Genomic DNA, 18,114 nt, shown 5'->3' on the forward strand with positions numbered 1-18,114 from the left:
TTTACAAGCATGTTGCCAGAGTTGGAGGATTTGAACTATAGGGAGAGGCTGAACAGGCTAGGGCATTTGGATGGGTATATGAATAGGAAGGGTTTGGAGGGATATGGGCAGGTGGGACTAGATTGGGTTGGGATATCTGGTCGTCATGGACGGGTTGGACCGAAGAGTCTGTTTCCATGCAGTACATCTCTATGACTCTATATAAATAGAAAGCAGGAATCACCAGCACTGCTTCGTCTGGAGGCTCACTGAAGAGGTTACCTAGTATGGTGACAAAACATCTGAAAACGAACCTTCCAGCTCAGCCAACAAACAGTGTCCCCAATTTGTCAATTGTGTTATAACGAATTTGCATTAACGAAACATGTTATAACAGAACGATCTGTATTTTAATGATGATGTAGTGGTGCTGCTATGGACAAAGTCAGAAATCACATGATACCAGGTTATGGTCCAACAGGTTTATTCAAAATCACAAGTTTTCATAGTGTAGCCTGACGAAGGGGCTCTGCTCCGAAAGCTTGTGATTTGAAATAAACCTGTTGGACTATAACCAGGTGTCATTGTGATTTCTGACTTTGCATTTTGAGGAATTCAAGAATATGAGAAATTTTTACCAAATACAATGGCAGAATGCATCTCTAAGCAGTGTGCAGTAACAAGGTATACTTTCCATCAAAGTTACCATAGAACATGGTCTGTATTTCTGAAAGCCTTTGACAAGGTGCCTCACTGTGAGGCTGTTAAATAAGAGCCCATTGTGTTAAGGGCAAGGTACTGGCATGGCTGACTGGAAGGAGGCAGAGAGGAGATAAAGGGATCTTTTTTAGGATGGCAGCCAGTGGGTACTGGAATTTTGCAGGGATCGGAGATGGGACCACACATTCATATTTCATTAAAGATCTGGATGAAAGAACAGTGGGCACTGTTGCTAAATTTGCAAATGACACAAATATAGGTGGAGAGCCAGTTAATGTGGAGGATGTGGAAGGCTGCAGAAGGACAGGACAGGCTAGCAGAGCAGACAAAGAAGTGGGAAAGTGTGCGACTTTGCACTAATTTTGGAAGAATAAAGGCATAGACTATTTTTTAAAGGGAAATGTCTTCAGAAATTGAAATGCAAAAGGACTGGTGAGACCTACTTCAGGATTAACATGCAGGTTAAGATTAACATGCAGGTTCAGTTGGCAGTTAGAAAGACAAAGCTGAAAAATGTGTTGCTGGAAAAGCGCAACAGGTCAGGCAGCATCTAAGGAGCAGGAGAATCAACATTTTGGGCATAAGCCCTTCTGCAGTCCTCACTTTCTCCTAGTTAGAAAGGCAAATGCAATGTTAGCATTCATTTCAATAGGACTAGAATACAAGAGCAGAGATGTATTGCTGAGGCTGTATAAGGCTTTGGTCAGATCTCATTTGGAATATTGTGAACAGTTTTGGGCCCCATATCCAAGGTACGATGTGCTGGCAATGGAGGGGTTTCAGAGGAGGTTTATAAGAATGATTCTGGGATGAAGAACTTGTCATATGAGAAGGAGTTAAAGATCTGGGTCTGTACTCGATAGAGTTTAGAGGGATCTGATTGGATCTTACAGAATATTGTGAGGTTTGCAGTGAGTGGACTTGGAGAAGATGTTTCCACTAGCAGGAGAGACTACGGTACAGCCTCAGATCGAAGAGACAACCCTTTAGAATGGAGATGAGGAGGAATTCCTTCAGCCAGAGAGTGGTGAATCTATGAAACTTATTGCTGCAGAAGGGCAAATCATTGAGTGTATTTAAGACAGAGATCAATAGGTTGTTGATGAGCAAGATGAGCAAGGGTTATGGGAGAAGGCAGGAGAATGAGGTTCAGAAACATATCAGCCATGATTGAATGGCAGAGCTAACCTAATGCGCAGTATGGCCTAATTCCGCTTCTCTGTCTTATGGTCTTTAGGGGATACATTTCAAAAGTTTGCAAAAATCTGGTAGCATTCTGAAGCTTCTCAGTAATTCGTGATGGCATGTTGCAGTTTGTCCCAAAGACCAACAAGGTCTCAGCATTAACAGCAGCATTTCTCTCTCTCTTCATATAGTGTCCTTGTTGTCCAAAAGTTCCTAATCACATCTCTATACTATGACATCACAAAGTGCAATAACAGAACAAATGGAGGTTGAGCCCATGTTGTTCCACATCATGCTTTACCCAGTTTTTACCCATGCTTTACCCATCACAAACAGTGATGTACAATTAGCTTCTGCTGCAAAGCATATACTGGTTATGGGAGCCCATCTCCTACATAGAATGAACTATAGATATTTAAACTATACTACTAAACTGGACTGTGTGTATGCTCCTTAAAAGCCTTAACCTTTGTTATTCAATTTAAATCTGTAAACATATCTCTCAATTCCTTCCAAGAAGGTTATCTAAGATTACAAAAGATCTTGATCAATTGGGCCAATGGGCTGAGGAGTAGCAGATGGAGTTTAAATTTGGATAAATGTGAGGTACTGAATTTAGGACATGACTTACACAGTTTATTGTAGGGCCCTGGGTAGTGTCGTCGAACAGCGATCTAGGGGTTCAGATACAGAATTCTTTGAAATTTGTGTCACAGGCAAACATGAAAGTTAAGGCAGCATTTAACATGCTTGCCTTCATTGCTCAGACCACTGAGTGTAGGAGTTGGGACATCATGCTAAAGTTGGACAGGTTGTTATTGAGGTGAATTTTGGAGTACTGTGTCCAGTTTTGGTCGCCTTGCTATAAGAAGAATATTATTAAATTGGAAAGCGTTCAGAAAAGATTTATCAGGATGTCACCGGGACTAAGGGAATTCAGTCAGAAGGAGAGGCTGGAAAGGTTGGGACCTTTTTTTTCACTGGATTGTAGGAAATTGAGGGGTAACCTTAGAGGTTTATAAAATCATGAGGGGATAGATAAGGTGATTGGCAAGGTTCTTTTCCCTAGAGTGGGGGAGTTCAAAAATCAGAGGGCATATTTTTAAGGTGAGAGGAGAAAGATTTTAAAGGGACCAGAGGAACAATGTTTTCCACACAGAGGGTGGTTTGTATGTGGAATGAACTGCTAGAGGAAGTGATAGATGCAATTACAGTTACAACACTTAAAAGACATTTGGATAGGTACATGAATAGGAAGGGTTGAGGGGGTGATGGGCCAAATGAGGTTTGGGAAACTTGGTTGGCATGGATGAGTTGGACTAAAGGGTCTGATCCTGTGTTGTACGACTATGTATTTCACTAGTTTCTCTTTATTTGGACTTATGTTGCGTGCCGCAACTGCTCCTCATTAAAGAACGGTCCACATTCCAACCAATCCCAGTAATGAATGCTCGCCTGCATTCCTTAATAAATGTAATGGTACCTATCTTTTATTTATTGCCCCTAATTTTGGGTTCAGTGCAAATGGAGAAATCCTTTTAACGTCTACTGTATGAAACCTCTTAATAATTTTTGAAAGACCTTTATTAGGTCACTATTCATTCTTCTCTATTCTGAAGAAAAGAGGTCTGTCCTAAGCAATCTTTGGAGATATGGATTACCTGTCAGCTCTGCTGTCATTTTAGCAAGTAATTTGCACCCTCTCCATTGACTCTTTTTCCTTTTTGTGATTTGGAGACCAGAATGGATCACGGGACTCCAAGCATCTGTAACAAAAGGGAAACATCTTGATGTTTCAGGCGCAAAAAAAAAAATCAACATTTTCCCCTTCTTTACAGATGCTGTTTGACTTGCATCATCAGAAGCAAATCACTAAGTGATCAGTGTGATTCACCGTTTTCAACGGCATACTGAGTATCAGTGCTTATAACATGGGATTTTACCACTGTGCCAGTTTTGGGGAGTTCCCTGGAGGTTTTCTTGCATAAGCTTCAGTGAATTTTCTCATGTTACTTTCCACAGCTCACCTCATTAGCTATGCATCATGCCCCCACAGTACCGAGTTTGTGCTATCATGCACTCAGTAACCACAATAATACTTACCACTGCTGAGATCTTCTAGGATTCCTGGAGTTGGGGCTGGTTCTAAAGCCCAGCTATGCAACAAATCAAACGGGCCAGCCAGGAACTGCCCTTTTACAGTGCACATAGTTGGAGGAGAATGAAAATGAAACACTTCTGAGAACAAATAGGTAGTTTAATTGATACTATTGCTATTTATATATCACCTATCTGATCAATAATCATTGTAATTGCAGCCATATGAACCAAGCTACATAGGTTACCCAATTTTAACGCCTAGCATCATAGATCTTCTCATTGTTCAACGTGTGAACATAGAACATTACAGCGCAGTACAGGCCCTTCGGCCCTCGATGTTGTGCCGACCTGTCATACCAATCTGAAGCCCATCTACCCTAGACTATTCCATGTACGTCCATATGCTTGTCCAATGATGACTTAAAATGTACTTAAAGTTGGCGAATCTACTACCGTTGCAGGCAAAGCATTCCATACCCTTACTACTCTCGGAGTAAAGAAACTACCTCTGACATCTGTCCTATCTATCACCCCTCAATTTAAAGGGGTGATAGATAGATATAGGATAGATATAGGATAAAAAAAAATATACTGGAAGCAGAGGCTCGCGGGGAAGACTGTAGAGCAAAAATGGCAGGAGTTTGTGGGTATAATTGAGGGCAGAGTACAGAAGTTCATCCCCAAGAAAAGAAAGATTATCCAGGGAGGGATTAGACAGCCATGGCTGACAAAGGAAGTCAGGAAATCTATTAAAGAAAAAGAGAGATCCTATAAAGTGGCCAAGAGCACTGGGAAATCAGAAGATTGGGAAGGCTACAAAAACAAACAGAGGATAACAAAGAGAGAAATAAGGAAGGAGAGGATCAAATATGAAAGTAGGCTAGCTAGTAATATTAGAAATGATAGTAAAAGTTTCTTTCAATACATAAGAAACGAACGACAGGCAAAAGTAGACATTGGGCCACTTCAAACTGATGCAGGAAGCCTAGTGATGGGAGATAAGGAAATAGCAGGAGAACTTAACAAGTACTTTGCATCAGTTTTCACATGAGTGGAAGACATGAGTAATATCCCTACAATTAAAGGGAGTCAGGGGGCTGAGTTGAGTATGGTTGCCATTACAAAAGAGATAGTGCTAGAAAAGCTAAAAAGTCTTAAAATTGATAAATCTCTTGGCCCCGATGGGATACATCCTAGAGTTCTCAGAGAGGTGACTGAGGAAATAGCGGAGGCATTGGTTGAGATCTTTCAAGAGTCACTGGAGTCAGGGAAAGTCCCGGATGATTGGAAGATCGCTGTTGTAACCCCATTTTTCAAGAAAGGATCAAGACAAAAGATGGAAAATTATAGGCCAATTAGCCGAACCTCAGTTGTTGGTAAAACTCTAGAATCCATCATTAAGGATGAGGTTTCTAAATTCTTAGAAGAGCAGAGTCTGATTAGAACAAGTCATCATGGATTTAGTAAGGGGAGGTCATGCCTGACAAACCTGTTGGTATTCTTTGAAGAGGTGACAAGTAGGTTAGACCAAGGAAACCCAGTGGATGTGGTCTATCTCGACTTCCAAAAGGCCTTTGATAAGGTGCCACACGGGAGGCTGCTGAGCAAGGTGAGGGCCCATGGTGTTCGAGGTGAGCTACTGGGATGGATTGAGGATTGGCTGTCTGACAGAAGGCAGAGAGTTGGGATAAAAGGTTCTTTTTCAGAATGGCAGCCGGTGACGAGCGGTGTCCCACAGGGTTCAGTGTTGGGGCCACAGTTGTTCGCATTATATATTAATGACCTGGATGAAGGGACTGGGGGCATTCTAGTGAAGTTTGCCAATGATACAAAGTTAGGTAGACAGGCAGGTAGTACTGAGGAAGTGGGGAGGCTGCAGAAGGATCAAGACAGTTTGGGAGAGTGGTCCAAGAAATGGCTGATGGAATTCAACGTGAACAAATGCGAGGTCTTGCACTTTGGCAAAAAGAATAAAAGCACAGACTACTTTCTAAACAGTGAGAAAATTCGTAAAGCCAAAGTACAAAGGAATCTGGGAGTGCTAGTCGAGGATTCTCTAAAGGTCAACATGCAGGTTGAGTCCGTGATTAAGAAAACGAATGCAATGTTGTCACTTATCTCAAGAGGGTTGGAATATAAAAGCACCGTTGTGCTCCTGAGACTTTATAAAGCTATGGTTAGGCCCCATTTGGAGTACTGTGTCCAGTTTTGGTCCCCACACCTCAGGAAGGACATACTGGCACTGGAACGTGTCCAGTGGAGATTCACATGGATTATCCCTGGAATGGTTGGTCTAACATACGAGGAACGGCTGAGGATCCTGGGATTGTATTCATTGGAGTTTAGAAGATTAAGGGGAGACTTAATAGAGACGTACAAGACAATACATGGCTTGGAAAGGGTGGACGCTAGGAAATTGTTTCCGTTCGGTGAGGAGACTAGGACCCGTGGACACAGCCTTAGAATTAGAGGGGGTAAATTCAGAACAGAAATGCGGAGACATTTCTTCAGCCAGAGAGTGGTGGGCCTATGGAATTCATTGCCGCGGAATGCAGTGGAGGCCGGGACGCTAAATGTCTTCAAGGCAGAGATTGATAGATTCTTGTTGTCTCGAGGAATTAAGGGCTACGGGGAGAATGCGGGTAAGTGGAGTTGAAATGCCCATCAGCCATGATTGAATGGCGGAGTGGACTCGATGGGCCGAATGGCCTTACTTCCACTCCTATGTCTTATAGTCTTAAAGTTATGACCCCTCGTGCTCACTGTCACCATACTTGGAAAAAGGCTCTCCCTGTCCACCCTATCTAACCCTCTGATTATCTTATACGTCTCTATTAAGTCACCTCTCAACCTTCTTCTCTCTAATGAAAACAGCCTCAAGTCCCTTAGCCTTTCCTCGTAAGACCTTCCCTCCATACCAGGCAACATCCTAGTAAATCTCCTCTGCACCCTTTCCAAAGCTTCCACATCCTTCTTGTAATGCGGTGACCAGAACTGTACACAATACTCTAAGTGCGGCCGCACCAGAGTTTTGTACAGCTGTAGCATAATCTCATGGTTCCGGAACTCGATCCCTCTATTAGTAAAAGCTAAAACATTGCCTGCCTTCTTAACAACCCTGTCAACCTGGGTGGCAACTTTCAAAGATCTGTGTACCTGGATACAGAGATCTCGCTGCACATCTACAGTACCAAGAATCTTACCATTAACCCAGTACTTTGCATTCCGGTTACTCCGACCAAAGTGAATCACTTCACATTTGTCCACATTAAACTCCATTTGCCACCTCTCAGCCCAGCTCTACAGCTTATCTATGTCTCTCTGTGACATACTACATCCTTCGTCACTATCCGCAACTCCACCAAGCTTAGTGTCGTCTACAAATTTACTAACCCACCCTTCTACGCCCTCATCCAGGTAGTTTATAAAAATGATGAACAGCAGTGGACTCAACACTGACCCTTGCAGTACGCCGCTAGTAACTGGGAATGTCAGAAATCTGGAAATCTTTCAAATGGTTGAAAACATTCACTTTCATTCAGCAACAAAAGCAAAGAAAAAAAAACAAACAAACAAACAAAGAAAAAACTGCATTTCTTTCTGGGAAAAAAAAAGAGACCACTTGACTTTGATGAAAAGGAAATTTACAGTCACTAATCCGAGCTGAAGTCTATTGCAACTGTGAATCATTTAGATCCTGTCTGACTTGTTATGCCTAATGCTATTCTACCATGTAGTGGGTGATATTTCTCATACTCAATGCCGTCACCTTACTCCTCAGAAGACTGGATAAAAGCAAATTACTGCGGTTGCTGGAATCTGAAACCAGAAGAGAAAATGCTGGAAAATCTCAGCAGGTCTGACAGTATTTGTAAGGAGAGAAAAGAGCTGACGTTTCGAGTTTAACTGACCCTTTGTCATAGCTTTGATAAAGGGTCAGTTAGACTTGAAATATCAGCTCTTTTCTCTCCTTACAGATGTTGTCAGACCTGCTGAGATTTTCTCGTCTGGTCCTCAGAAGACTGTGCTACCTCCCCAGTTCCTCAGCATCCATCACATCTGTGTTGGACAGAATTGAGGGAGGCAGTATTGGATGGGGTTGGGGGTAGGGGGCAGTGTTGGACAGGGTTGGGGGCAGGGGGGGGGAGTTGGGGGTGGGGGGTGGTGTTGGACGGGGTTGGGGGCAGGGGGTGGCGTTGGATGGGGGTGGCGGATGGGGTTGGGGTATGATGTTGGATGGGGTTGGGGTGGCGGGGTTGGTGTTTGGACGGGGTTGGGGGCAGGGGTGGTGTTGGACAGGGTTGGGGTGTGATGTTGGATGGGGTTGGGGGTGGCGGAGGTGGTGTTGGATGGGGTTGCGGGTGGGGTGTGATGCTGGGGGTGGCGGGGGTGATCTTGGACAGGGCTCGCACACTCTGTGCTACTGCTAGTCTCCTGGACTGGGAACAGACTTTACAGAAAACACCAAGCCCCAGAGGAAAGGCATTGAATCGATTAACTGAATAATCAATTACCCGAAAGAAATAGTGCCTGCTTATCTCGATCAGATAATTTGCAGGGTCCCCTATATGGGAATGTTCAAAATATGCCTTCATTGGTCTGGACATTGAGTGTAAAAGTTGGCAAGTTACATTGCAACTGTATAAAACATAGTTAGGCCACATTTGAAGTATTGTGTGCACTTCTGGTCACCCCATGGATGTGGAGGCTTTAGAGAAGATATAGAAGAGGTTTACTATGATGTTGCCTGGACTGGAGTGTGAGTCCTGAAGAAGGGCTTATGCCCGAAACGACGATTCTCCTGCTCCTCGGATGCTGCCTGGCCTGCTGTGTTTTTCCAGCACCACATTTTTCAACTCTGGTCTCCAGCATCTGCAGTCCTCACTTTCTCGCTGGAGTGTATTAGCTATCAAAGAGAGATTGGATAAAATTGGGTTGTTTGCGCTAAACTGTTGGAAGTTGAGGGGCACCTAATTGAAGTATTTAAAATTATGAGAGGCCTGGAGAGGTTGGATGGTCTTTTTCTCAGGGTGGAAATGCCAAATAATATGGGTATAGGTTTAAGATGAGAAGGGGAATATACTAAAAGGAGACTGGCGAAGTTTTCTTTTTTAAAGAGGTGGTAGGTGCCTGAAATGCGCTACCACGTGAGGTGGTAGAAGCAGAGACAAAAGCAATGTTTGAGAGGTATTTAGACAGACACAGGGACAGGCAGAGAATTGAGGGATACAGATCATGTGCAGGCAGATGGGATTTGTTTAGAATAGGATCCTGGTTGGCATAAATACGGGGCGGGGGAAGCGCTAAAAGGCCTATTCCTGTGTTGCACAGTTCTACGTTGTTGCATCTGTCTGCAATTTCCTTGCAAACTGTTACTTCATATCTTTCTCTGAAAACTGATAGAATGAGGCCAGAAGTGTAATGGCACCTTAAATGTTTCTTAACTGTAACCAAACAGTTTGTGTTCTGAAGAAGGGTCACTGGACCCAAAACGTTAACTTTAATTTCTCCCCACAGATGCTGCCAGACCTGAGTTTTTCCAACAATGTGTTTATATTTCTGATTTCCAGCATCATTAGTTATTTAGAGTTATTTTTTCAGATTGTGACCTTAAGGCCCTTCAGAACATCCTCTCTTTCCAGCACATGGCATCATGTTCAGGTGTCGATATTTGCACCAATCTGCTTTGCTGAGCTTCATTATTTACATACCTGCATTGTAAACTTCATGTCGAGCTTCATACATTCCCTCTTAGTGCAAACCCATCTAACACCTAACTATTTTTACTCTTGTGCTATCTGTCTTTCTCAATCCTTCATGAACCAGTCTTTGTCCTATCTAACGCTATACTTTGTTGTGAAGCACCCTCTTCAATGCAAATCTCTGCTTTCAGAAAATAGTAATAATTATACTTAGGTCTGTGGTGAGAGACACAACCAAAACTGAATGAATATTTTCACTGGTCTCCATTCCATTGATTATTAGAAACAAAGAATAACCAGATTAAAAATCAGTTTTTTTCAATGCTTTAAGTTTGTGAAATATTATTAAAATTAGTAATAAAACATGATACCTTTTCAAATTTTCTGGATGTTTGGGAAAGTCTGGCAATGTCCTCAAGATCCAAAAATAAAATTATGTACATGAGCAGGCCATTAGGAATGCGATCGAGATAATCAAAGTGATGTTGACAAAGATTGCAAACATACTTGAGCACTTCATTGCCAAAAATTACACCAATATGAACTAAAAGAAAGAAAGAAACAGATGTTTAGAAAATGTCATTGCTAGAATTATCTTTAACTTTCATTCTCTTTAGAAAAATGATTTTTCAATATTGGCAACCAGGATTGTCCTAAAGAGCACTCTGAGATAGATTTTCTTTGTTAAGCAAAGATATTATGGGATATGGGCCAAAGGCAGGTATATGGAATTAGGCCATAGAGCAGCCATGATCTCATTGAATGGTGGAACAAGGGTTGAATGGTCTTTTTCTGTTCCTGTAGAATCATAAAATCCCTACAGTGTGGAAGCAGGCCATTCAGCTCATCAAATCCATACCCTCCAAAGAGCATCTCACCCCTATCTATCCCCTTGCCCTATCCCTGTAATGCTGCATTTCCCATGGCTAATCCACTTCGCATGCGCATCTTTGCGCTGTGGGAGGAAACTGGAGCACCTGGTGGAAACCCACACAGATACTGGGAGAAAATGCAAACTCCAGACAGACAGACAGTCAACCAACGCTGGCATTGAACACAGGTCCCTGCTGCTATGAGGCAGCAGTGATAATCACTGAGCCACCGTGCTGCCCACCTTTCCTATGTTTCAATGTAAGTAAAATCTATTAGGTCTTGGGAGGTTCTCTCTCTCAAATGGTTTTAAAATAAACCACGGCTACTGAAATACTCAAGTTTATCATTAAATCCTGGAGACAGACAGAAAACCCCAAATACCAACTGGTTCAAAACTAAAAATCCAAACTCAAAAATAAATGATGTAAAGTTTATATAAATCACACACTTTACATCATAATAGAAGTAACTTTCTTTTATTTTCCACAGGGAATATTGTTCACAAAAATAGATTCATTTTCATTATGTCAATAATGTCCAATAGGGATTTTTTCCAATAGTAATTTTCTTGGTGCCATTCTGAGCTCATTTTTGTGCTATGAAGAAAGAAATTGATCTAAAGAGCAGATTTGACGTGCACACTTTTTTTGGAACTTTACAAACACAAATTTCAGCTGGCTCTACAGAAACTAAAAAATACAGAATCTTGTGCCAGCTGGCTTTCACTTACTCTGGTTAGCCATTTGCTATTACACAACCTCAACATGCAAATCTGATCCAGATTTACAGAATGTAAAAGTATGAATTCATGGCATTAGAGATGTACAGCACAGAAACAGTCCCTTTGGTTCAAGTCATCCATGCTGACTAGATATCCTAACTTAGTCTAGTCCCATTTGCCAGCACTTAGCCCATATCTCTGTCCAAACCCGTCCTATTCATTTACCAGTCCAGATGTTTTTTAAATGCTATCATTTTACCAAATTCTACTACTTCCTCTGGCAGCTCTTTCCATACACACACCACCCTCTGCGTGAAAAGCTTGGGTGCCTTTTATATCTTTCCCAACTCACCCTAAAACTATGCCCTCTAGTTCTGGATTCCCCCAACCCAGGGAAAAGACCTTATCCTATCCATGCCCCTCATGATTTTATAAGTCTCTATAAAAGATCACCCCTCAGCCTCTGGCACTCCAGGGAAACAGCCCCCGCCTAGGCAGCCCTCCCATTAGTGGATTGAAAAGATTAATAATAGTTAATGTTTAACTGAAATCTTTTCTAAGTTTGTAATATTGTTTGCTTTCATTCTGATGACTGTTTGCTAAATCCAAACTCTACTGAGCACAAGGTATTTGCCTCATAGTTGAATGAAACCACATTGCTTGAAAACTGAATTTGTATAAAAAGTTCATCAACGACCTTCACCATTTGCAGCTAATGACTAATTATAGACCAGATAAATGATAGGGGTAAAAAAAAATCAATTTGACAGCAATATTTTTTTCAGCAATATTTTGAGATGGCCCAAGATGGCAGCGAAATAATGGTGTTCTATCCGAGCTTCTGGCCTGGGGCTCATCTGCTTCAAATTGCTTTCTTTGTCTTTTTACTTTTGGTCTTTGCTTTAGCTCTTTTCTTTCACACTTTTTTTCTTGGTTTTCCTCTTTGGAGGCCTCTTCGCTGTCTTTGACAGGGTGAGAGCAGACCCAGCCTCCCGAGCATTCACAGCAGCGGTGGCAGGAGTTGGCTCCTCAGGGGCAGCGAGCCCAGTGCAGAGGAAAGCAAGCCCTTGGAGATCTCGTAATGGCAACAGAGTGTGGTGACTCTGACACTGGGCCTAGCACAGGTCCCGAGGTGGTGGCAGCAGGACTGGTTTTGAGGGCAGCCTCTGCAGTCGGTGGAAAAGGCAGCATCAACTGTGGGGAAGCAGAAGGCCAAATTCGGTATTCCCGCTTGATCAACTGGAATGGCCCGGTGAGATGCACCTGACAGTGGAGTAGTGGCAGCAGCAATGGCCCTGATGTGGGACTCCTGGAATGGTCTGTGTTGCAGGGGCATTGGGAGGGCAAACAGCCTGTTGTAGAGGACCCATCCCATGTCAAGCAGAGCACAAGGAAGGAGGAAGAACTCTGTTTTGAATTATATCTTAATATCTTCTGTAACTTAACACAGCACCAGAGCATGGTGACATATTACGCTTTTCATTGAATCATTTGTTAAATACAATTGACAATAAATGAATTATTCAATTCAGATCTTCAAATATTTCTAAAAGGCAGCATAGCAAGTTCTGATCCATAGCACTGTATCTACTGAGGTTGATTTGTTTGAGATTCAAAGAAAGCACGCAACCAGTCTTCTGTGAACAAGACAGATTAATCACTGAATAACATTAGATCAATATTAATGCATGTAAGCCAGATTGGGTAAGGATGGCAGATTTCCTTCCCTAATGGCCCAGATGGGTTTTTTTTCTACAATCGACTATGGTTTCATGGTCATCTTAATCCTAGATTCTTTTATATTGAATTCAAATTCCACTATTGGCCTTGGTGGGAATTGAACCAGGACATTACCTGGGTCACTAGATTCATAGTATGGTCTAGCACTGTTATCACTGTCACCTCCCTTTTGACCTACTTTTTATGTACAGCAGATATGTGGGCAATTTTCCACATTGTCATTTAGGTGCCAGCGTTATAGTTGCATTGGAACAGCTTCGCTACAGGTGTGGCAAGTTTTGAGCACAAGTCATAGTCATACAGCAAGGAAACAGACCCTTTGGTCCACCTAGTCCACACTGGCCTTGTTCTCAAACTAAACTTGTCCCTCTTGCCTGTGTTTGGCCCATATCCCTCCAAATCCTTCCTATTTATATACTTATTCAAATGTCTTTTAAACATTGTAATTGTTTCCACATCCACTACTTTCTGTGGCAGTTCAGTCCACATATGAACCACTGTGTAAAACAAATTGTCCCTCATGTCCTTTTCATAACTTTCTCCTCACACCTTAAAAGTATGCCCTTATTTTTGAAATCTCCCACCCTAGGGAAAAGACCCTTGCTATATTCACCTTAGCTATGCCTCTCATGATTTTATAAACCTCGAATAAGATCACCCCTCAACTTCCTATTCTCCAGTGAAAAAAGTCCCAGCCTATCTTTATAACTCAAACGTCCCATTCCTGGCAACATCCTGGTAAATCTTTTCTGAACTCTCTCCAATTTAATAATACTCTTCCTATAGCAGGACAACTAGAACTGTACACAACTAGAACTCCAGACAAGCCTCACCAATGTCCTGTACAACCTCAATGTGACATCTTAATTCCTATAGCCGAAAGTGAGGACTGCAGATGTTGGAAATTAGAGTAGAGAGTGTGAGGAAGGGCTTTTGCCCGAAACGTTGATTTTCTTGCTCCTCGGATGCTGCCTGACCTGCTGTGCTTTTCCAGCACCACACTCTCTATTTTAACCCCTATATTCAAAGGTCTGAGCAATAAAGGCAAGTATGCTAAACACCTTCTTAATCACCCTATTATATGTGATGCAAATTTCAAAGAAGCATGTACCTAAAACCCCAGGTCTCTCTGTTTTACAACATTACCAGGGCCCTACCATTACTTAATTTTTTTTAACCAAAATGCAATACCACGTAATTATCCAAATTAAACTCCATCTGCCAATCCTCAGGCCATTGACCCAATTGGCCAGGACTTCTTTGTAATCTTAGATGATCTTCTTCCACTGTCCACTACACCCCAATTTTGGTGTCATCAGCAACTTTACTAACCAGGTCTCCTAAATTCTCATCTAAATCATGTGACAAACAGCTACGGACCCAGCACTGACCACTGCTGAACACCACTGGTCACAGGCCTCCAGTCTGAAAAACAACCCTCGACCACCACCATCTGTCTCCTACCTTCAAGCCAATATTGTGTCCAATTGGCTAGCTCTCCCTGAATCCCATGTGATCTAAATTTACTTATTAGTCAGCCATGCAGAACTTTATCAAAGACTTTATGAAAGTCCATGTTAACAACGTCTACCACTCTGTCTTCAATCTTTTGGGTTACTTCCTCAAAAAACTCATATTTTGAGAGTCTTCAGTACCAGTGTATTATCAAGGCCCCAAAGGCTTTGCTTTATCCGGCTCCTCCAAACGTTTCTTGATATCACATGGAGTGAACTAAATCGACTGAAGACTGGGGTAGCAGTCTTTTGAGGAGGTCAAGATGAATCATCCACTTAGCACGTCTGGCTAAAGATTTTTGCGAATTCTTCAGCCTTGTCTTTTGCACTGATGTTCTGGGGGCTCCCACATTATTGAGGATGGCATAGTTGTACAGGTTCTTCCTTATTTAATTGTTCACACTATTGTTCACAACTGGATGTGGCAGGGCTGCAGAGCTTAAATAGGATTCATTGGCTGTGGGAGCACTCAGCTCTGTCTATCACTTGCTGCTTCTGCGATTTGGCACGCAAATAGTTTTTTTAAAAATTCAGTCATTGGATAAGGGTGGACAGGCCAGCATTTATTACCCATCCTAACTGCCTAGAGGCAATGGCAGATATAGAATAAAGAAGAAAAAAAATTACAGCACAGGAACAGGCCCTTCGGCCCTCCAAGCCTGTGCTGTTCCAGATCCTCAATCTAAACCTGCCGTCTGTGTTTTAAGGATCTGAATCCCTCTGCTTAGTCCCTTTCACTATCTGCTTCTCCACCAATCTTAGTGTCATCTGCAAACTTGTTAATCAGACCACCTATACCTTTTTCCAGATTATTTATGTATATCACAAACATCAGTGGTCCCAGCACAGATCCATGTAAAACACCACTGGTGACAGTTCTCCATTTTAAGAAACTCCCTTCCACAATTACAGTTGCCCAGCCAGTTCTCTATCTATCTATCTATCTATCTAGAACACCCTGGACCCCATGCGACTTCACATTCTCCATCAGCCTACCATGGGGAACTTTATCAAACGCCTTACTGAAGTCCATGTACATGACATCCACAGCCCTTCCCTCATCAATCAGCTTTGTCACTTCCTCAAAGAATTCTATTAAGTTGGTAAGACATGACCTTCCTTGAACAAAACCATGCTGCCTATCACTGATAAGCCCATTTTCTTCCAAATGTAAATAGATCCTATCTCTCAGTATCTTCTCCAGCAACTTTCCTCTCACTGGTGTAAGGCTCACTGGTCTATAATTACCTGAATTATTCTTGCGACCCTTCTTAAACAAGGGAACAACATTAGCAATTCTCCAGTTCTCTGGGACCTCACCAGTGTTCAACGATTATGCAAAGATATCTGTTAAGGCCCCAACTATTTCCTCTCTTGCTTCCCTCAGTAACCTGGGATAGATCCCATCTGGACCTGGGGACTTGTCCACCTGAAAGCCTTTTAGAATACTCAACACTTCTTCCCTCCTTTTGCCAACTTGACCTAGAGTAATCAAACATCCATCCCTAACCTCAACATTCGCCATGTCCCTCTCCTCGGTGAAAACCGACGCTAAGTTCTCATTAAGAATCTCAGCCATTTTGTCTGAATTCAAAGCACAACTTTCCTTTGTCCTTGAGTGGGACAACCCTTTCCCGAGTTACCCTCTTGCTCCTTATATACTAATAAGTGGCTTTGGGACTTTCCTTAACCCTGCTTGTTAAAGATATTTCGTGACCCCTTTTAGCCCTCCTTATTCCTTTTTTTCAGATTGGAAAAATATTTGAAAAGTAGGACCAAAGTTTTGTCTGTTTTCAGTTGCTGAGACCTTACATATATTTATTTTTCCTCTTATCTAGTCTCACAATTTCAATATATGAAGGGATCTTAAGTGGATAAGGTAGATAAGAAGGCGTACAGCATGCTTGCTTTCATCGATCAGTTTACTGAGTTTAAAAAGTTGGCAAGCTGTGTTACAGCTGTAGAAATAAAAACAGCTGCAGTTAGGTCACATTCGGACTATTTTGCACAGCTCTGATTACCAAATGCTTTAGAGAGGGTATAAAAGAGGTTAACCAAGATTTTGAATAGATTGGAGTGTATTAGCTATAAGTGGAGGTTGGACACACTTGGGTTCTTTTTGCTAAAGCATTGGAGGCTGAGGAGCAAATTGACAGCAAGTATATAAAATTATGAGAGGCATGGCTAGGGTGGATAGTCAGAGCCTCTTTCTCAGGGTGTGAATGTGAAATATTAAGGAGCAGAGTTGTAAGGGGAGAGGTGGAAAGTTTAAAGGAGATTTGTGAGGAATTTTTAAAAAAATTCATGGAGGGTCAGAGGTGCCTTGAATGCACTGCCAGAGGAGGTGATAGAAGCAGATAGTGTAGTGATTGTAATGGAGGTCCGCCAGCTGGATGCGATACAATATGAGTTTCCTGATTGGATCATATTAACAGCCCCAGTTAGAGAGCCCCTGCTGATAGATTTTTAAAATATCGGACACTCTGATAACTGACTGTGAATGAGGCAGTACTAAACTCAGAGACTGTTCATGTGTGAATAAGGGGAGACTTGGTAATGGGATATCAGTCTCTGGAGTTTTTTCCTGATAGGATAGCAACATTTAAGAGACATTTATATAGACACACAAACACTTGAGGCTACAGTATGATTCAATTGCTGTTGATGGCCCACAGTGCATCATGGCTACCCAGTCTTGAATTGCTAGATCCATTCAAAGTCTGTCTTATTTAGCACAGTGACAGAGTCGGATGACAGGATGGTGGGTAGGTGGACGTTTGTCTCCACAATAACAATTTAGTGGTCACTCCTACTGATGCTGTCCTGTGCAGATGCATCTCCAGCGAACAGATTGGTAAGGATGAGGTGAAGTTTGTTTTCCCTATTGTTGATTTCTTCACCACTTGCCACAGACAAACAGTCTAGTATCTATGTCCTCTAGACCTAATCAGCTTGATCAGTAGTGCTGCTGCTGAGCAATTCTTAATGGTGGGCATGGAAGTTCCCCACCCAGAGTACATTCTGTGCCCTTGCCATACTCAGTGTTTCCTGCAAGTATTGTTCAACATGGAGGGGTACTGATTCATCAGCTGAGGGAAGACAACCATGTTTGACATGGTTCCATGAAGCTTTATGGGGTCTGGAGTCAATGTTGAGGACTGCCAGGGCAACTCCTTCCCAACTGTATACCACCGTGCTGGCACCTTTGCTGGATCTGTTCTTCGGGTGGGACAGAACATATCCAGGGGTGTTGAAGGTGCTGTCAAATTCCCTTGAACTGTCCTACCTATCCATCTTCCTTTCCACCTATCTGTTCCACCCTCCCCTCCGGCCTATCACTATTACCACCCACCTGCACCTACCTATCGCCTTCCCAGCTATCTTTTCCCTACCCCCACATTTATCTCTCAGCCTCCTTCCCCTCCCCACATTCCTGATCAAGGGCTTATGCCCAAAAGGTCGACTATTCCTCGGATGATGCCTGACCCACTGTGCTTTTCTAGCGCCACACTTTTCAACTCTAATCTCCAGCATTTGCAGTTCTCACTTTCTCCTAGTCTGTGAGACAGCTCTCCCAATT

General features: G+C 42.5%; 1 protein-coding gene across 1 annotated transcript in view; it reads right to left on the reverse strand.

Annotated features, from left to right (window-relative positions):
- The window catches only part of LOC140478678 (F-box only protein 36-like), an 89,102-nt gene that overhangs the window by 19,070 nt on the left and 51,918 nt on the right, over positions 1-18,114 (reverse strand). Inside the window, exon 3 of the mRNA XM_072571948.1 lies at positions 10,058-10,230. Coding sequence (XP_072428049.1) covers positions 10,058-10,230 — 173 coding nt within the window. The remainder of the gene's footprint in view (positions 1-10,057; positions 10,231-18,114) is intronic.

Source organism: Chiloscyllium punctatum, chromosome 6 (assembly GCF_047496795.1).
Source record: "Chiloscyllium punctatum isolate Juve2018m chromosome 6, sChiPun1.3, whole genome shotgun sequence".
In the NCBI taxonomy this organism is placed as follows: domain Eukaryota; kingdom Metazoa; phylum Chordata; class Chondrichthyes; order Orectolobiformes; family Hemiscylliidae; genus Chiloscyllium; species Chiloscyllium punctatum.